Here is a 13,984-nt window from a genome sequence, read left to right on the forward strand (position 1 = left end):
TGCCACGCTAATGTACCTGCGGGGCGTGAGGAACCTCTTTTTATTGTCACAGTGGAAGAGACAAGCACAGGAGATATTACACAGCACTTTTCTATAATTAAATATTCTTAAAAGCCTTCGACTTGGCCTTTTAGTCCCACTGTTCGTCTGAAGCACTCAGAGGTTTTGGTCTGAATTCATCACAGCACCTTCTGTCTCTCACTTTGTCCAAGCACATTTCTGCTTCACTTGTCGCCCTCCTGGATGTCGAACTGTCTGTTGGGTTTGGTGGTTTCGAGCATGAGTTCGTACAGCTGGCCGATCTGTTCCTCCTGGAGGTTGCCGAGATTCCCCTCTGACAGGATGGCTCCAAACTTGACCGTGCTGAGTCGCTCCCTCGATGCCTCCAGCACCTGAGTCTGCAGGGTGTCCTTGTAGTTCTGCAGAGACACAGACCGCTTTAAACACAGACAGGAATAGCAGCAGGGTTTAGCACCTGATCTCCCAAGTCATATCCACGTTCAGATTCATTAAACACATGACACAGTGTGACTGGTGCATCCTACTGTTCAAGATGGCAACAAAAGTGTTGAAAATAATCCATAGTTAATGTTCCATTTCCCCCAGCTTGAGTAACGTTTCATAAGGACTACAGTGACTAGCTTTTTAGGAAACTATTGAGCCTTTTTTTTAAAGATTATTATTATTTTTTTTTTTTAAAGATTATTTTTGCAGTAAATTATCTGATGGCGGATTCGAACCGGGGCCAGCTGCAGCGAGGACTACAGCCTCCACACACGGGGCGGCCGCTTAACCCACTACGCTACCGACCGCCCCTATTAAGCCTTTTTTAAGAAATAAAAATATAGATTTTTGGCTCTTTTCTTTTTTAAGTCTTCAGTAGAAATCAAAAGGGCTTAAGTCTGAGAACTATAGACAGGATGGGGAAATCTTTATCAGTCTTATCCTTTAATATGTAACCAAGACCACACAAGTGCTTTAAGTGTCTAAACATCGACATGAAAATGTTCATCATATTTTAGTTTAGATGTTCATCTTAGGATCAGATTCTTTGAATAGAGCAACAAAGACTGAAGTGTCTCTGAGATAGATGTGTCAGAGCCCTGTTAGGCCTGATTCAGACCAAACTGATGATGAGAACAGTCAAACTCCAAGTTCAAGGTGGATTGTGTTTGAGTTGGATTAGTAGGAAGTATGTGAAGGTTCTCAGTTGTCCAGCTAAATCTGGGGGCAACTGGACCTACAACCAAGATCAGCTTCCCAAGATTTAACTCTTCTCAAAGATTCATGTCCATGTGTGGCTTGTAGTCTCTGCTGCAAAATAGCAACCAAGAATTTTCCTTCAGGTTGTGTCTAAGAAATTACAATTTTCTGTTTTTTTTCCATCCCCCAATACCCTACAGCTCTACATCTCTGCCACGCCTGAGTTAGTGTGAATACAGCTTTAGTGTCACAGATCCTGATCTATTACCATTAGTCCTTGAATGCAGGGGAAAAAATAATAAAAAAAGATTCATGTTTACTGTGTAGTAAACTCAAGGTTATGTTCTTCAACACATCTCAACAGCACTGATATAACTCAGGGCCAATCTGAACACAACTCCTCTCCCTTTTCTTAACCACAGCTCATGCGTCAAGGCTGTGGGTGGTGTATACAAGACACGCCGAGCAAGTCCACGGCCACCTCCCTATGTATGTATACAAAACAGCACACGGACAATGGACCATGTGTACACCTTTTCCCCCATTCATAAACCTGTATGATAAAGGCAGGAGTACACTTGGTTTTCGCGACACAGCTCTGGGTGAAACGATGGTGAATTCATCCTGAGCACTTTGTAAAGTATGTTTCGATAAGAGCTTTTAGATTAATCATCGATCATCCTTCTGCCGTTTAATAAGAAACATTACCAGGATGATGGATTGTGATGAAGTATCATCGACAGGTCTATTGAGAGGCGGAGCAGGCACGAGTACAGACAGATGTTTAAAAAAGTGTTTCTACATTCAGTCGAACTGTGGGAGTGGAAATAAAGCTCCTGTTTCCACAGCGATCGTGATGTATAAAAACAGAATCAGGCGTACGTGCTGCTTCATAAATCTGCCAAAAAGGACGCATATTTATGTCTGTGCGTACACACCTCTTATCCAGGAATCTGCTAAAGGTTTTTTATACATCTGCCCATTCACAAAGCATCTCAGCTTTTTGGAACGCTGTAAGCAATAACAATCTATTTATCTGACGGGCTTTTTTTCCTGCACATAATGTAATTATGTTGAACATTTGCCAAGGGGGGGAAATGTCCTCCCTCAGGCAGGAGGGTTACAGCTTAAAGGAATACTCCAACACTTTGGCACACTTGTGCTTGTACTTACTTTATCGTTCAAGGACTTATTGGTGTGGTCACGACACTTACTGAATCATGTTAAGGCTTCCGGGTAACATAAATTTGGTTTTACCCAAAGAAAATCGGATGGATCTTAACGGACGTAAGGATTGTATTTTTACTGAGTCATCACGGTTGGACAGTGTCATTTCAACGGGTAACTCTTGTTGCAGTAAGGAAAGGCACAGAGATGTCCCAAAACTGATTCTAAGGATCATATTTGAACTTTTTGGCACAGTCCAGCACACAGGTTTTGTTTCTACAATCACGTCAACATCTCTCTATTGATGTTTTTCACATTATTCCCTCATCTTTTCCTTTGTTCCTTACATTTCTCTCGGCCTCTCTTGGGAGAGCTTGTTTGGCCCAACAGAGCCGATTTATCAGGAGCAGGAAACTCCTATGGGTGCCTCGGAAATAAATGGATTACACGCTGAACACTCAGTGCTTGTAATCTCATTTTGAGTCTCGGTCCTCGACTGTTCCTTTTTTTTTTTTTTTTTTTCCGAGGAGGTGGAAATGCAGTGGAAATTCACCTCCTTTTTCAAAGAATGGACAGAGGGCAAAAGAGGAAAAGGGGAGGGCGAAACGACGAGGGGAGAGAGCTTTAGATTTGTTCTCAACAGCTGTCGCATACAGCAGCTGGTGCAAATGCTTCTGGTGTGAGGGAATTACATTTTTTAGGTTGTCTATTAATGCGGTGTGTGATTGCAGCCCACAAAGAATAACCTCTGTTTTGATTAAGCTCCAAATAAATGGAGCAACAGGTACTCACATCACTTATAAATGACCCATAAATACCTGTGCATCAGTAACCTGTGCACTGCAGATGTTCCCATGAGTGGGTAATACTCTGAATAAAATAAAAAAACACACATCTGGACGCTGTTTCTAGATAATATCCAATAAGAGATACACCCGAGCTGTTAGAAGCATTTAGTTCACAACTATTGTAAACCTCTCCCGTTATGTCTTTGATATGACATGCAATGTCTTCAAAAATGAACTTGGTTGCCTTTTTCTATACTGTTGCTCCCACACTCTGATTCACTGTCTATGTCGCTTGAGCAGCGCTCACTCTCAAACAAATGGACACGAACCAAACGAAACTTCTCGGTGTCACTATTGGAGACTTAGATAGAGACTTACACAGATGCTATGTCATGTAGGTAGATGAAATAAACCAAGCGACAAGAACGCGACATAGTTACGCCGATGAATCCACCTGGATATCGCTCGGTTTCAGAGACGTTTCAGGCTGACTGTGGAGGAGTTTGACCCATCTGATCGTCTGATTTGGCCACTGCAGCGTAACATCAGGTTGCATTTCTCCAAAAGTTCAATCTGGCTAAACTTTTTCACTGCAGTTTGGTCATTTTTTAAATTTAATTTTTATTTTTTTTACACACCCTGCAGCCCGCATCCGAAATCCAGAACCTCTGTTTGGTCTAAATCAGGCCTTAGGATGTACATTGTTTATGTCTTTGAAAAATTTAAAAATTGGGTTCAGTGTAGCCGGTATAAAGTTTGTATAGAGTTCTTTTATATATGAGTTAATGAGACAGGACTGTTTCTTAGATTTCAGACTCACAGAATTAAGTTAGCCTTGTGCCAACCGATATTGTGACTCTGCTGTCTCCTTCTATGTACATTCACTTTATCATTGAGATTTTTTGGATTCCCAGTAACTGCCACTCACTTTCTGTGGCGCTTTGTTTTGTTTCCGCTCACAATAAAAATTCTCTTGGCTTCAAACCAGGATCCATTAAAAACAAAAAAGTTATTAAAGCTCTCTGTCCGCTTTGGGCCAACAGTCCAGCTCAGGACTTTTTTTATGTTTGTTTTGCTAGATGATACAGCAATTAGAGACCTTATTGTCATTTCCAAGCCAAACCACACATGAATTCCTCTCAGCGGTTTTAGACCAACTAAGATTCCCTAGAAATGTTTTCATTTGAAATACAGCCAGCCAGAGTGTAAATATGACAGAAGCCGCTCGTCCCCTGATAGGAACCTACTCAAATGGACTCTGGTTTTGCCGATATAGTGATGCATAATGAAAGTGACTGCCGTCTTCTCCCCGGTGAGTTCACAGCTACTGCAAGGACAAAGACGCCTCTCAGGATTCCAGCTGCAATCACCATCTACTTCATTAGAGAAATTACCTGCAGATGGGTGATTTACCGTCCACCAGCAGTGTGTAATTGTGCTACAAAACATTGGCTCTCTCCCCATAGTGATATGAATAAAGACCTGGCACACTCTTACGCCTCCGATTATTTTGGGAACTAGAGAGATGTCTTGCAAATAACACTGATCCCCACATCGGCACATGGATCCACGTGGATCTACTGAGGCTGGTGTCAGGCTTTTATTAATTACTTGGAAATTTTACAGTCACTGTCCCAGGCCACAGTGAGTATTTTAGGCCTGATATAATCAATATAGTGCAGCTGTAATCTCCACAATAAAGTACAAAAGTTTTCATTTGATTGTCAACGTTATGGCAATGACCTTAAACAAACACAAGGGGGAGATGATACACAAATTATTATGATTTATTTATTATTATGAAAGTTATGCACCTGTTGGCCAAATATGAGCGTTTACTGTCAGAATCAGATCAATCAGGCCCAATCGTCTTCCCATTTGAATCTGAACCAACACTGCCACCCACAATCGATCAAGTGCCCAAAGCACGACGGATGATGTCGTTCCTGTGGCAGCTGAAACATCTGCCAAAGACGATGATGGTGCACGGCTAAACCTCCATCCTTGACTCCATCTACATCTCTTTTATCATAATCTGGTACGCTGCTGTCAACGCCAAAACAAGGGCAGACTCTCTAGTGTGCTGAGAAGGCAGAAGATCAGCTGCAATCTCCCATCTGTTCAGGACCTGTACTCCACTACAGGACCCCCGAGTCATGCGGGTAAGATTGTGGCTGACCTCTCCAGACTCCAGACACAAACTTTTTGAGACACTTCCCTCTGGCAGGAGGCTGCAACCGATCAGAACCAAACCCTCACACCACAAGAACGGTTTCTTTCTCAGGCTCCTCATCAACGATGCCAGGGGCCTTATATTTTTACCAAACACTAAGACAAAGTCCTTGCATGTGAAAACCTACTTGGCAATTTGAAATCTGCTCCTTTCCCTGCAGGGAAACTTCATGTTCTGCAGTTACAGATGTACACCCTGCATCCATCCATTTTCGATACATGCTCGGGTGGGATCGGAGCCTAACCCCAGCTGACTTTGTCCGGAGATGTGGGGTACATCCTCGACAAGTCGCCAGTTCACCCAACTCTGAATATGCAGAACGGATTCACATCCAACTGTCTCAGGTTTACTGAAGCTGCTCTGCCATCAAGTGGTGATGGACTGACATAACACCGGCCATACCTAAGTACAGGTCAAGTCAAACGAGTATTTTATAGGCTGATTTCAACACTTTAGATACATTTATGTGCAAACGTATAAATCAACTATTTCACAAATTATTCTCTGTTTTACATTTTGTAATTTTTTGACTTTTGATTTGCACTTCATCTGCTAGAAGCTGACTTTCATTCATTGTCTACAGCCTAATTTAACCATATATAGTTATTGTCTCTATTTGTACTTCTGTTTCTTATTCTATCTGTAAAAATTCTTAACACAGGTTTAATTTAAATTTATATTGGTCTTATAGCTTCATTTTTAATGTATGTTTACCGTGGCTCATGCTGCATTAATAAAGTATCATCTATCTGATTTACTATTTGTAAGAGCACGTGGACCTTTTTTATTTAGAGAAATAAAACAGTATTTTGAAGTATATATGTAGTTTTCTTTTCCTATGAAGAAAATAAATAAGTTAGAATAAGTTCTGAGACAGTAATTTTTGCTTTTACATGTGATGTAAAGGGGGGGGGGAATAATAATAATAATAATAATAATAATAATAATAATAATAACAATAATAAATCTAAAAAACTGCCAGAAAACATCAATAAATAAATAAATGTGTGATTTAAATCCACAAAGCAGCATTTTAATGTAGTAAATTTGAGGTGTCTTCATTAGGAAACTTTTAAATTTAAATTTTTTTTGAATGGGGTTTTGTTTGCTGTGCCGTGTTTTACCTCCCACTCTGTCATGAAGCTCTTCACCTCCTCTGCTGAAGCCTTTTTGTGTCTCCTGAACTCGTCTTTCACGTACTGGTCGCCCAGGGCTCTCAGGTCTATGGGCAGGAACCGGTGCAGCACCAGGATCCTCTTGTAAAGGGAGCGCACTCTGGAGACATGAGCCATGACGGCGACTTACGCTGTAATCCAAAATAAATCCGAATTAAAGGTGGAAACAGAAAGTAACATTCTCAAGGATCTTTACCAAACACATGTCCTTGTTTATCCCGGATATGAACTCTCTCCTTCTGGTTGGGAAACTGGCTAAAAGCTGCTTAACTGCCACCTACTGGACTGGAGCAGATAAAGTAGTTAATTACAGTGTTTATACACTAAAGAAGCACTTTTTAATCAGAGTATAGCATCAGGTCAGTTCAACTTCTGGGATATTGATCTGGTCAGGTAAGTGGGTACCTGGATCCTACAGAGGTTGCACAGGTAGTCCAACTCCTCCAGGGTGGCACATCAATATGTGCCATTGTCAGAAGGTTTGTGTCTCAAGAGCGTGGAGGAGATTCCAGGAGATGGTCAGTTACTCTAAGGGAGATGGACAGGGCCGTAGAAGGTCCTTAACCCACCAGCAGGACCATTTTCTGCTCCTTTGTGCAAGGAGGAACAGGATGAGCACTGCCAGAGCCCTACAAAGACCTCCAGGAGGCCACTGGTGTGAATGTCTCTGACCAAACAATCAGAAACAGACTTCATGAGGGTGGCCTGAGGGTACATCCCGTAGTGGACCCTGTGCAGTGTATATCTCCACCACAGTCAGATCTCTAAACATCTGTAGTGAGATGTTTTGTCACAGTCTGTGTTGGTAAGTGTCGGGGATGGAGACTGGATAAGCTTGTTAAGAGCGGTGGCTCTGTGATCGGAGTAGGGATGGACCCTCTGGAGGAAGTGGTACATACAAGATCTTTCTTACCCAAAGCCATCAGACTGTGTAACTCTTTGATACATAGATGAGCTCACTGACTTAACTGAATTTCCCTTTGGGAAAAATAAAGTTCCTCTTATCTTACATCCACTACAAGTCCTATAAATGTCAGGTCATGTGACCTATGACCCCGAAAACATATTATCCAGTGACTGCTTAACATTTAATTATTAACATTTAATGGTGTTGGATGCTGGATGAGATACACCTGTCATTTTTAAAATTGAAAACTCTAAATATATTTTATTATTTTTTATAATTATTTAAATATTAACATTTTAGCTCAATAGCTTTAAACACAATATATCTGCTTTAAATATCCCACATTTTTATTTGGAAAACAACAATATCCAATTTCAAACTAAAACTATCCAACTTCAAACTAAAACTATCCAACTTCAAACTAAAACTATCCAACTTCAGACTAAAACTATCCAACTTCAAACTAAAACTATCCACACAGCCCAACCCTGTATTTCGTGTTTTTTTTTTATCCTCTCTGTTTGCGGAGTACGTGACCATGGTGCGCCTTATCAGACAGCAGGAGATCTAATCAGAGTTGTGGTGAAAACACCTGTTTCACCACTCTGCTCCCTGACGAGGTGAACATGAAGATCTGACTCCCATGTCCCATCTATCTACTTTTTTTTTTAACGTTTTGTTGTAATGTTAACTTGTGTCTGACGGATAAATCAGGAGGATGAGGCGTCTCACGTCTAATTTAATCTTCACCGCAGGACTCATCGTGGGATTTCTGTCCCTTCGCTTTCTGTTGTACTGTTTCTCACAAGAGCAGCTCACAAACTTCGGGAGAGATTACAGACCTGAAGCTGAATACGGTTCACTGCATCAACACAGAGGTAGGCTTTGATTACATTAATGTTGTGTTTATTGTGTTTGGCATGTTTATGGCTGATGTGATTTTGTTTCTTTGTAAATAAAGTATTAGATCTGATGTGGACACTACTTGAAAACTAATTTTCCCAAAAAGGAAACTCACATTGTTATATTGAGGCTACATTTACCCTCACTTGTTATATTTACATAAGAAAATCTAAGTGTTTTATTTATGTTAAATGGCTATATTTCATTTAGAGACGTCAGATGTGGATCTGTTCTATTTATCTTGTCGTCGTGCGTAATTGCGCATTCCAAACAGCTTTGCGTCTGGCGCAACCACACTCAAAGCTCTATGTAAAACTTTTCTTTATTTTTTCATGTGGTTATTATAAGTCTATGGAGAGGCTATGATAGTTTTTCTGAAAAAATATTTGAACTTAAGCCAAGCCGCTGAATACCTACACACGTACTACACTGAACAAACACTTTTGTTTTTGCTCCAATTTTTCATGAGATGAACCCAAAGATCTAAAACATTTTGCTCCAATTTTTCATGAGATGAACCCAAAGATCTAAAACATTTTCCACACAAGTGTATTTCCAGGAATCAAGACAGATGCACACTTTTTGTCTGTCTGTACTTAGGGAGCAATGTGTTGCCCTCCTATTATTATAAAACAGATAAATATGGATCCTAAAAAAAAGATTGCACAGGAAAAAACCTGACTACACATCTCACAGAGGTATCCTGCTAACGTCTTCACCCCCATTTGATATTAGCAACTAGGAAAACCAGTTATCAATGTTAATATGCCATGCAGAAGATACTTCAACTCCTTAAATACATGAGTTAAAGATAAATATGTAGTGCTGTCATAATAAATGGTTAAGAGGGGAATTCATTTATTTATTGCATTTTCTGTAACATCCTTAGTAGAAGGGGTCAAGAAGTAAGAGGTGAAATACTTGAACTGTCCCGTGTGTATTGGTGCAAGGTTGGGTCCAAACCTTTGATGTGGGATCCTGCTGTTGTTCAGCCTCAAATGAGAATCAAACAACAGATGAAAAACAGTAACTGCTGTAAAGGTACCACACCTTCGTTGGGTGTCATGGCCCTGGCTATAGGAAAACAATGGGCTGACTTTATAAGAGAGATAAAATGGACTTTGTGTCCCACACCAGAAATTCACATGTTTTCAGATGTAAAATAATTTAAGTGAGATCTAAGTAAGGTAATAATGTATACTATGGTAAGTCATGTTGGTGTTAAAGAGTCTGACAACTGATCCTTCAACACAGTGTGGGCGTAGCTCTGTTAGAGCCCGCATAGGTAATATGGGTGAATGCCTCCTGTTTTGTGTTCCATGATGTTTTGTATGCATCATTTGTGTTTGCACGCAGTAGATCCAGTTTTTTTCTTTTTAAATTGTCTCTGGCATTGCGTTTAATGTACTGGGTGAAGGTGAGGAGAATGAAGGACAGGGAAGCATGGTTAAAGTCTCCGGAGATAAAGACGAGGTACTGTAGGTGGGATTTCTGCAGCTGTAACATTGTCTGCGGATCGAATATATGCAGTTATCACAACAAGAACTCCCCTGGGAAGAAGCTTCCAGTGTAAATACAAGCATTTTTCATAATCAGTCCAGTCTTTTAGTCGTATCACACTTGATCATACTCGTCTTGGATTCTTTTGAGCCATTACTCCCTTGATTCAGACATCCAACAACATGGCAAGATGTTGTTTTCGGTAGGTTATTTCGGTAGCCAGCTACTCTGAGGTGATTTATTTTTTCCGCCTTCAGTTTTTCCTTTGGATCACCTCTGGCTAACACCATGACATGATCATGACATCAGCACTAAAAGGGTCTAAACCATGGCCAGAGTTGAAGCTGACTCCTGTAGAAACAACCTGATGCACGAAGTCCAGCTCTCCTTCATTGAACGACAGCCCCTAATAATGCTTCAGTTCATACTGTCATGATTTACTATGTTAACATAGCAAGTTATGGCCTCAGCTAGAGATAGACAGTGACTTGTAGGAGCTTATTACTCAGTTAACAGTCAAACTGACCTTTGTTGCTTCCAGAACTCACCTAACCTACAGGTTAATGTCTAAAATATCCATATTTCTAATACTTTGTTTGTACATTCCTCCAGGTAAGAAAAGGAGCCCAGCCACTAATTCCTCCAACACAGTACGGGTCTTGTGCTGGATCATGACGGGGCCCAATAACTTGGAATCTCGAACCAAGCACATCAGAGAAACATGGGGCAAGCGCTGCAACAAAGTGCTGTACATGAGCTCCGTCAAGACTGACTTCCCCACTGTGGAACTTAACGTGAGCGAGGGAAGGGACAATCTGTACTGGAAGACCATCCGAGCCTTTCAGTACATCCACCAGCACCACCTGGACGAAGCAGACTGGTTCCTGAAAGCGGACGACGACACGTTCGTGGTTGTGGAGAACTTACGCTACGTCTTGTCCAAATATGATCCAGAGAAGCCGTGGTATGTGGGCAGAAGGTTCACCCCATTCATCAGTCAAGGCTACATGAGTGGAGGAGCCGGTTATGTCCTCAGTAAGGAAGCACTGAGGAGATTTATCAAAGGGTTCGATACTGGGCAATGTACCCACTTCTCCACCATAGAGGACATGGCTCTGGGAAAATGTATGGAGACGATGAAGGTGAAGCTAGCAGACTCCAGAGATGTGAAGGGGAGACAAACATTTCATTCTTACCCTCCAGGGTATTACCTGATCAGACAGCTACCAAGACCACGGCCTTGGTATCTGATTTATGAGCACTATGAACCAATAGAGGTATGTTACACTACACATATCTGGATGGAAGTAACATCTTGTAAATTTTACACACTTTTATATTGCCAAACGAATGAGGAGCTACCTGTTGATCTTCTATGATTAGTTAATGAGTAACTCCTGACTCTGATCTGACACCTAACCAAAGACAATCTCCGGGGTCTATACAGGTAGAACTGAGTTTTAGGTTTTTAAAAATATCGTGGCAATCAATGACGTAGCCCATTTGTGACAAGTTGTTTATCTGTGTGTTAGTACTGCTTCATTTTCAGCACGACACACGGTTGGTTAAGAGCAATAGTTCCCAGCCTTTTTCATTAAGGCATTCCTTTTCTATCATTTAGAAAACTGATGACACTTGACTAAGTGACATTTCACTTAATGTTATTGTAATGCATAACAATAGTGAACTGACACGTGTGCTCTATCTCTCTCTCTCCTCAGGGTCCAGGTTGCTGCTCAGATTTTGTTGTGTCCTTTCACTACATATACGCCGTCCAGCTGTACGCTTTGGAGTATCTGACGTACCATTTACGTCCATATGGATACAAACACAGATTTAATCCTGATGAAAAAACTGAATTTAATGCCCCCATGTAAAAAACGAAAAAGTCCTTGTTGGTGTCTGAATTACAACCCTTGCACTAATTGGAGATGGGTCGAGGGTGTCAGTATGTTTTCAGAGCAAAGCTTAATTTATAAACCTTTAATATATTTAATTCTAGGGTCTGATTTCAACTGTGAATGCTTTGAGGTGTTTAACTAAACTGCCACTTCACTGTGTGAACATCTTAAATTTTAAGATTGTTCATAACCTGTCTTCCTCATTGTCTTTTATGACAATGCTACAAATGCACTGTACTTAAAGAAGGGTGTCTTTCTCTGCCATGTTAATTTAAGGTGGTATCTAGACCAATAAAAACTGATGATGATTGTATCCTGGCCACCAACATAATGTACTGTCAAACTTTAGTGTCCTTTACTGGTTGGGTGTGACATGTTTTGACAAATACAGCTGTCAGATAGACGCCGGATCTGTTTTTATAGAAATACTTTGGATGTTTGAACTATAATAGAAATGTTTAAGCTTTTGTCATGCTACACATTGTTAGATTCAATCCTCCACAATCCAGTCGGTCAGTTTAGTTGACCTAAACCATGAGAATGTATAATTCATTCAAATGTTCCTACACTTTGAGTAAGCGATGGAAATAAAAAAAGCATTCTCTCTCTACCTTTTGAGGGGAAACAAGATTTTAAACGTAATTAAAGTAATTAAGGGACTGTCGTAAAAACAGAAGTTCATTGATTGATGCACATAAAAGCCTGGGTTATTTTATTTAACGTCCGGTTCAGTTTGTTAAAAGAAGTGTGCAGCATATGTTTACACCATGAATCCAAGCAGATGCCATTTGTTGCAGGATATCTTCATATCCTCTGATTGTCCGGTGCTTTAAAACACTGTAGCTTGTTGTGTTTATACTTTTATTTTTGGTATGTCTGCTGGTTGTAGCTGTATATTTCCCAGAGTGATATGAACCTATGAATCTATTCCCAAAATGTCAAACTCCTGGGTTAAAATAACTGTCCGATTTTGGGACATCCGGATGGAACAAAAGGTTTTAACTTGATAAACACAACATGTACAGTCTGCTGCTGCGTGAGGCTTCAGATCAGCAGCAACTACTGTGTGTGTACTCGACGTCAAATGTCATATCTGTGATGCACTTTTGAAATTATGTTATTGAAATGGGCAATCTTTAAGAAATTATATTTTATTTATTGAAAAAAAAGTTTATTTTGTTTAACTACCATGTTGTAAGTTCACTATTCCTTCTGGCACTTTTAGTGTTAAACAATTAAACAACATATTTTACAGTCGAGTGTGTGTCTTTCCATAAAACATTCATCATTATGAAGGTTAATAGATTTTGTTAAGATGAGTTAAAACAACTAGAGCTTAAGAATTGAGCACTTAAGTCGCTACAACATCATGTGAAAATACCATAAACAGGTTAAAAATACACTGTGTGTAGTTATCAACATGTTTTTAAAGACCACGCTGCTTTGTGGAACAACTCTTAAAGAAACACCTAAAAACAAGAGACCCACAAAAACAATATATAACAAGACAAATCCTAGAATTTAATACTCTAAAATGAAATATGTTTCATACACTGTTGGGTCCATAAACTACATCTGTAACAACAGTATATACAGTAGACCATATTCACATTGCAGGTGCTCTTCTCATGTATTGTCATTGTATACTTCATACTGTAATATATGGTTGAATTGACCAGATTTAAACATGACTCTTAATGATTTAGAAAGTGGTTGCCATAGCAACAGACGTAACAGATGACTGCAAATCTTTTTTTGTACTACAGCTGATATTAAAGCAACATTGTGTAACTTTCTTTACTATAATATAACGGGTTTAAAATCATGTTGAAGTTAAAATCAGTGGATTCAAAGAGTTTTGTGATGGACAGCAAACTACTATGAACTGTAGCTGCTGTTAACTAATGTTGGCAGTGGAGCTGGTGTCGTGCCAGAACAGGAGCTGGGCAAGTGGGCAATGTAAGTGGGCTCAGCAGTCTCTATAGACATAACGACAGACGTGAAAAGACTGAAGGGAACATTGATAGAAGAAGCTAAGAACAGAAAAAGAGAGAGAGTTATCAAGCTGGGTGTTGTTGCGCTTGCTTGATGTTTGGCTGTTGATATTGCACTCTGAAACTGGGGGGGTGGTAAATAGCAAAAATACTAATTTCTATGCAATGTTACTTTACGTTTCATCAGCTCAGTTCAAGCGGTCAAGAGAAGAG

General features: G+C 40.1%; 2 protein-coding genes across 3 annotated transcripts; one reads left to right on the forward strand and one right to left on the reverse strand.

The window, feature by feature from the left end:
* Positions 1 to 6,813, reverse strand: sdhaf3 (succinate dehydrogenase complex assembly factor 3). Its single transcript, XM_010752149.3, has 2 exons — positions 6,516 to 6,813; positions 1 to 419 (listed from the first exon to the last, which is right to left on the reverse strand). The coding sequence occupies exons 1-2, from the start codon at positions 6,681 to 6,683 to the stop codon at positions 225 to 227; spliced, it is 363 nt and encodes a 120-aa protein (XP_010750451.1). The 5' UTR covers positions 6,684 to 6,813; the 3' UTR covers positions 1 to 224.
* Positions 6,814 to 8,014: 1,201 nt separating this feature from the next.
* c1galt1a (core 1 synthase, glycoprotein-N-acetylgalactosamine 3-beta-galactosyltransferase 1a) lies at positions 8,015 to 13,031 on the forward strand. 2 transcript variants are annotated; one of them, XM_019261600.2, is made up of 4 exons: positions 8,015 to 8,093; positions 8,229 to 8,351; positions 10,489 to 11,153; positions 11,598 to 13,031. In XM_019261600.2, exons 3-4 carry the CDS (start codon positions 10,548 to 10,550, stop codon positions 11,751 to 11,753), a joined length of 762 nt encoding a protein of 253 aa, XP_019117145.2. In that variant the 5' UTR covers positions 8,015 to 8,093; positions 8,229 to 8,351; positions 10,489 to 10,547; the 3' UTR covers positions 11,754 to 13,031. The 2 variants fall into 2 exon arrangements, with proteins under 2 accessions (XP_019117145.2, XP_010750450.3); XM_010752148.3 differs by having other exon boundaries at positions 8,039 to 8,351.
* Positions 13,032 to 13,984: the final 953 nt, after the last annotated feature.

Source organism: Larimichthys crocea, chromosome XIII (assembly GCF_000972845.2).
Source record: "Larimichthys crocea isolate SSNF chromosome XIII, L_crocea_2.0, whole genome shotgun sequence".
In the NCBI taxonomy this organism is placed as follows: Eukaryota; Metazoa; Chordata; class Actinopteri; family Sciaenidae; genus Larimichthys; species Larimichthys crocea.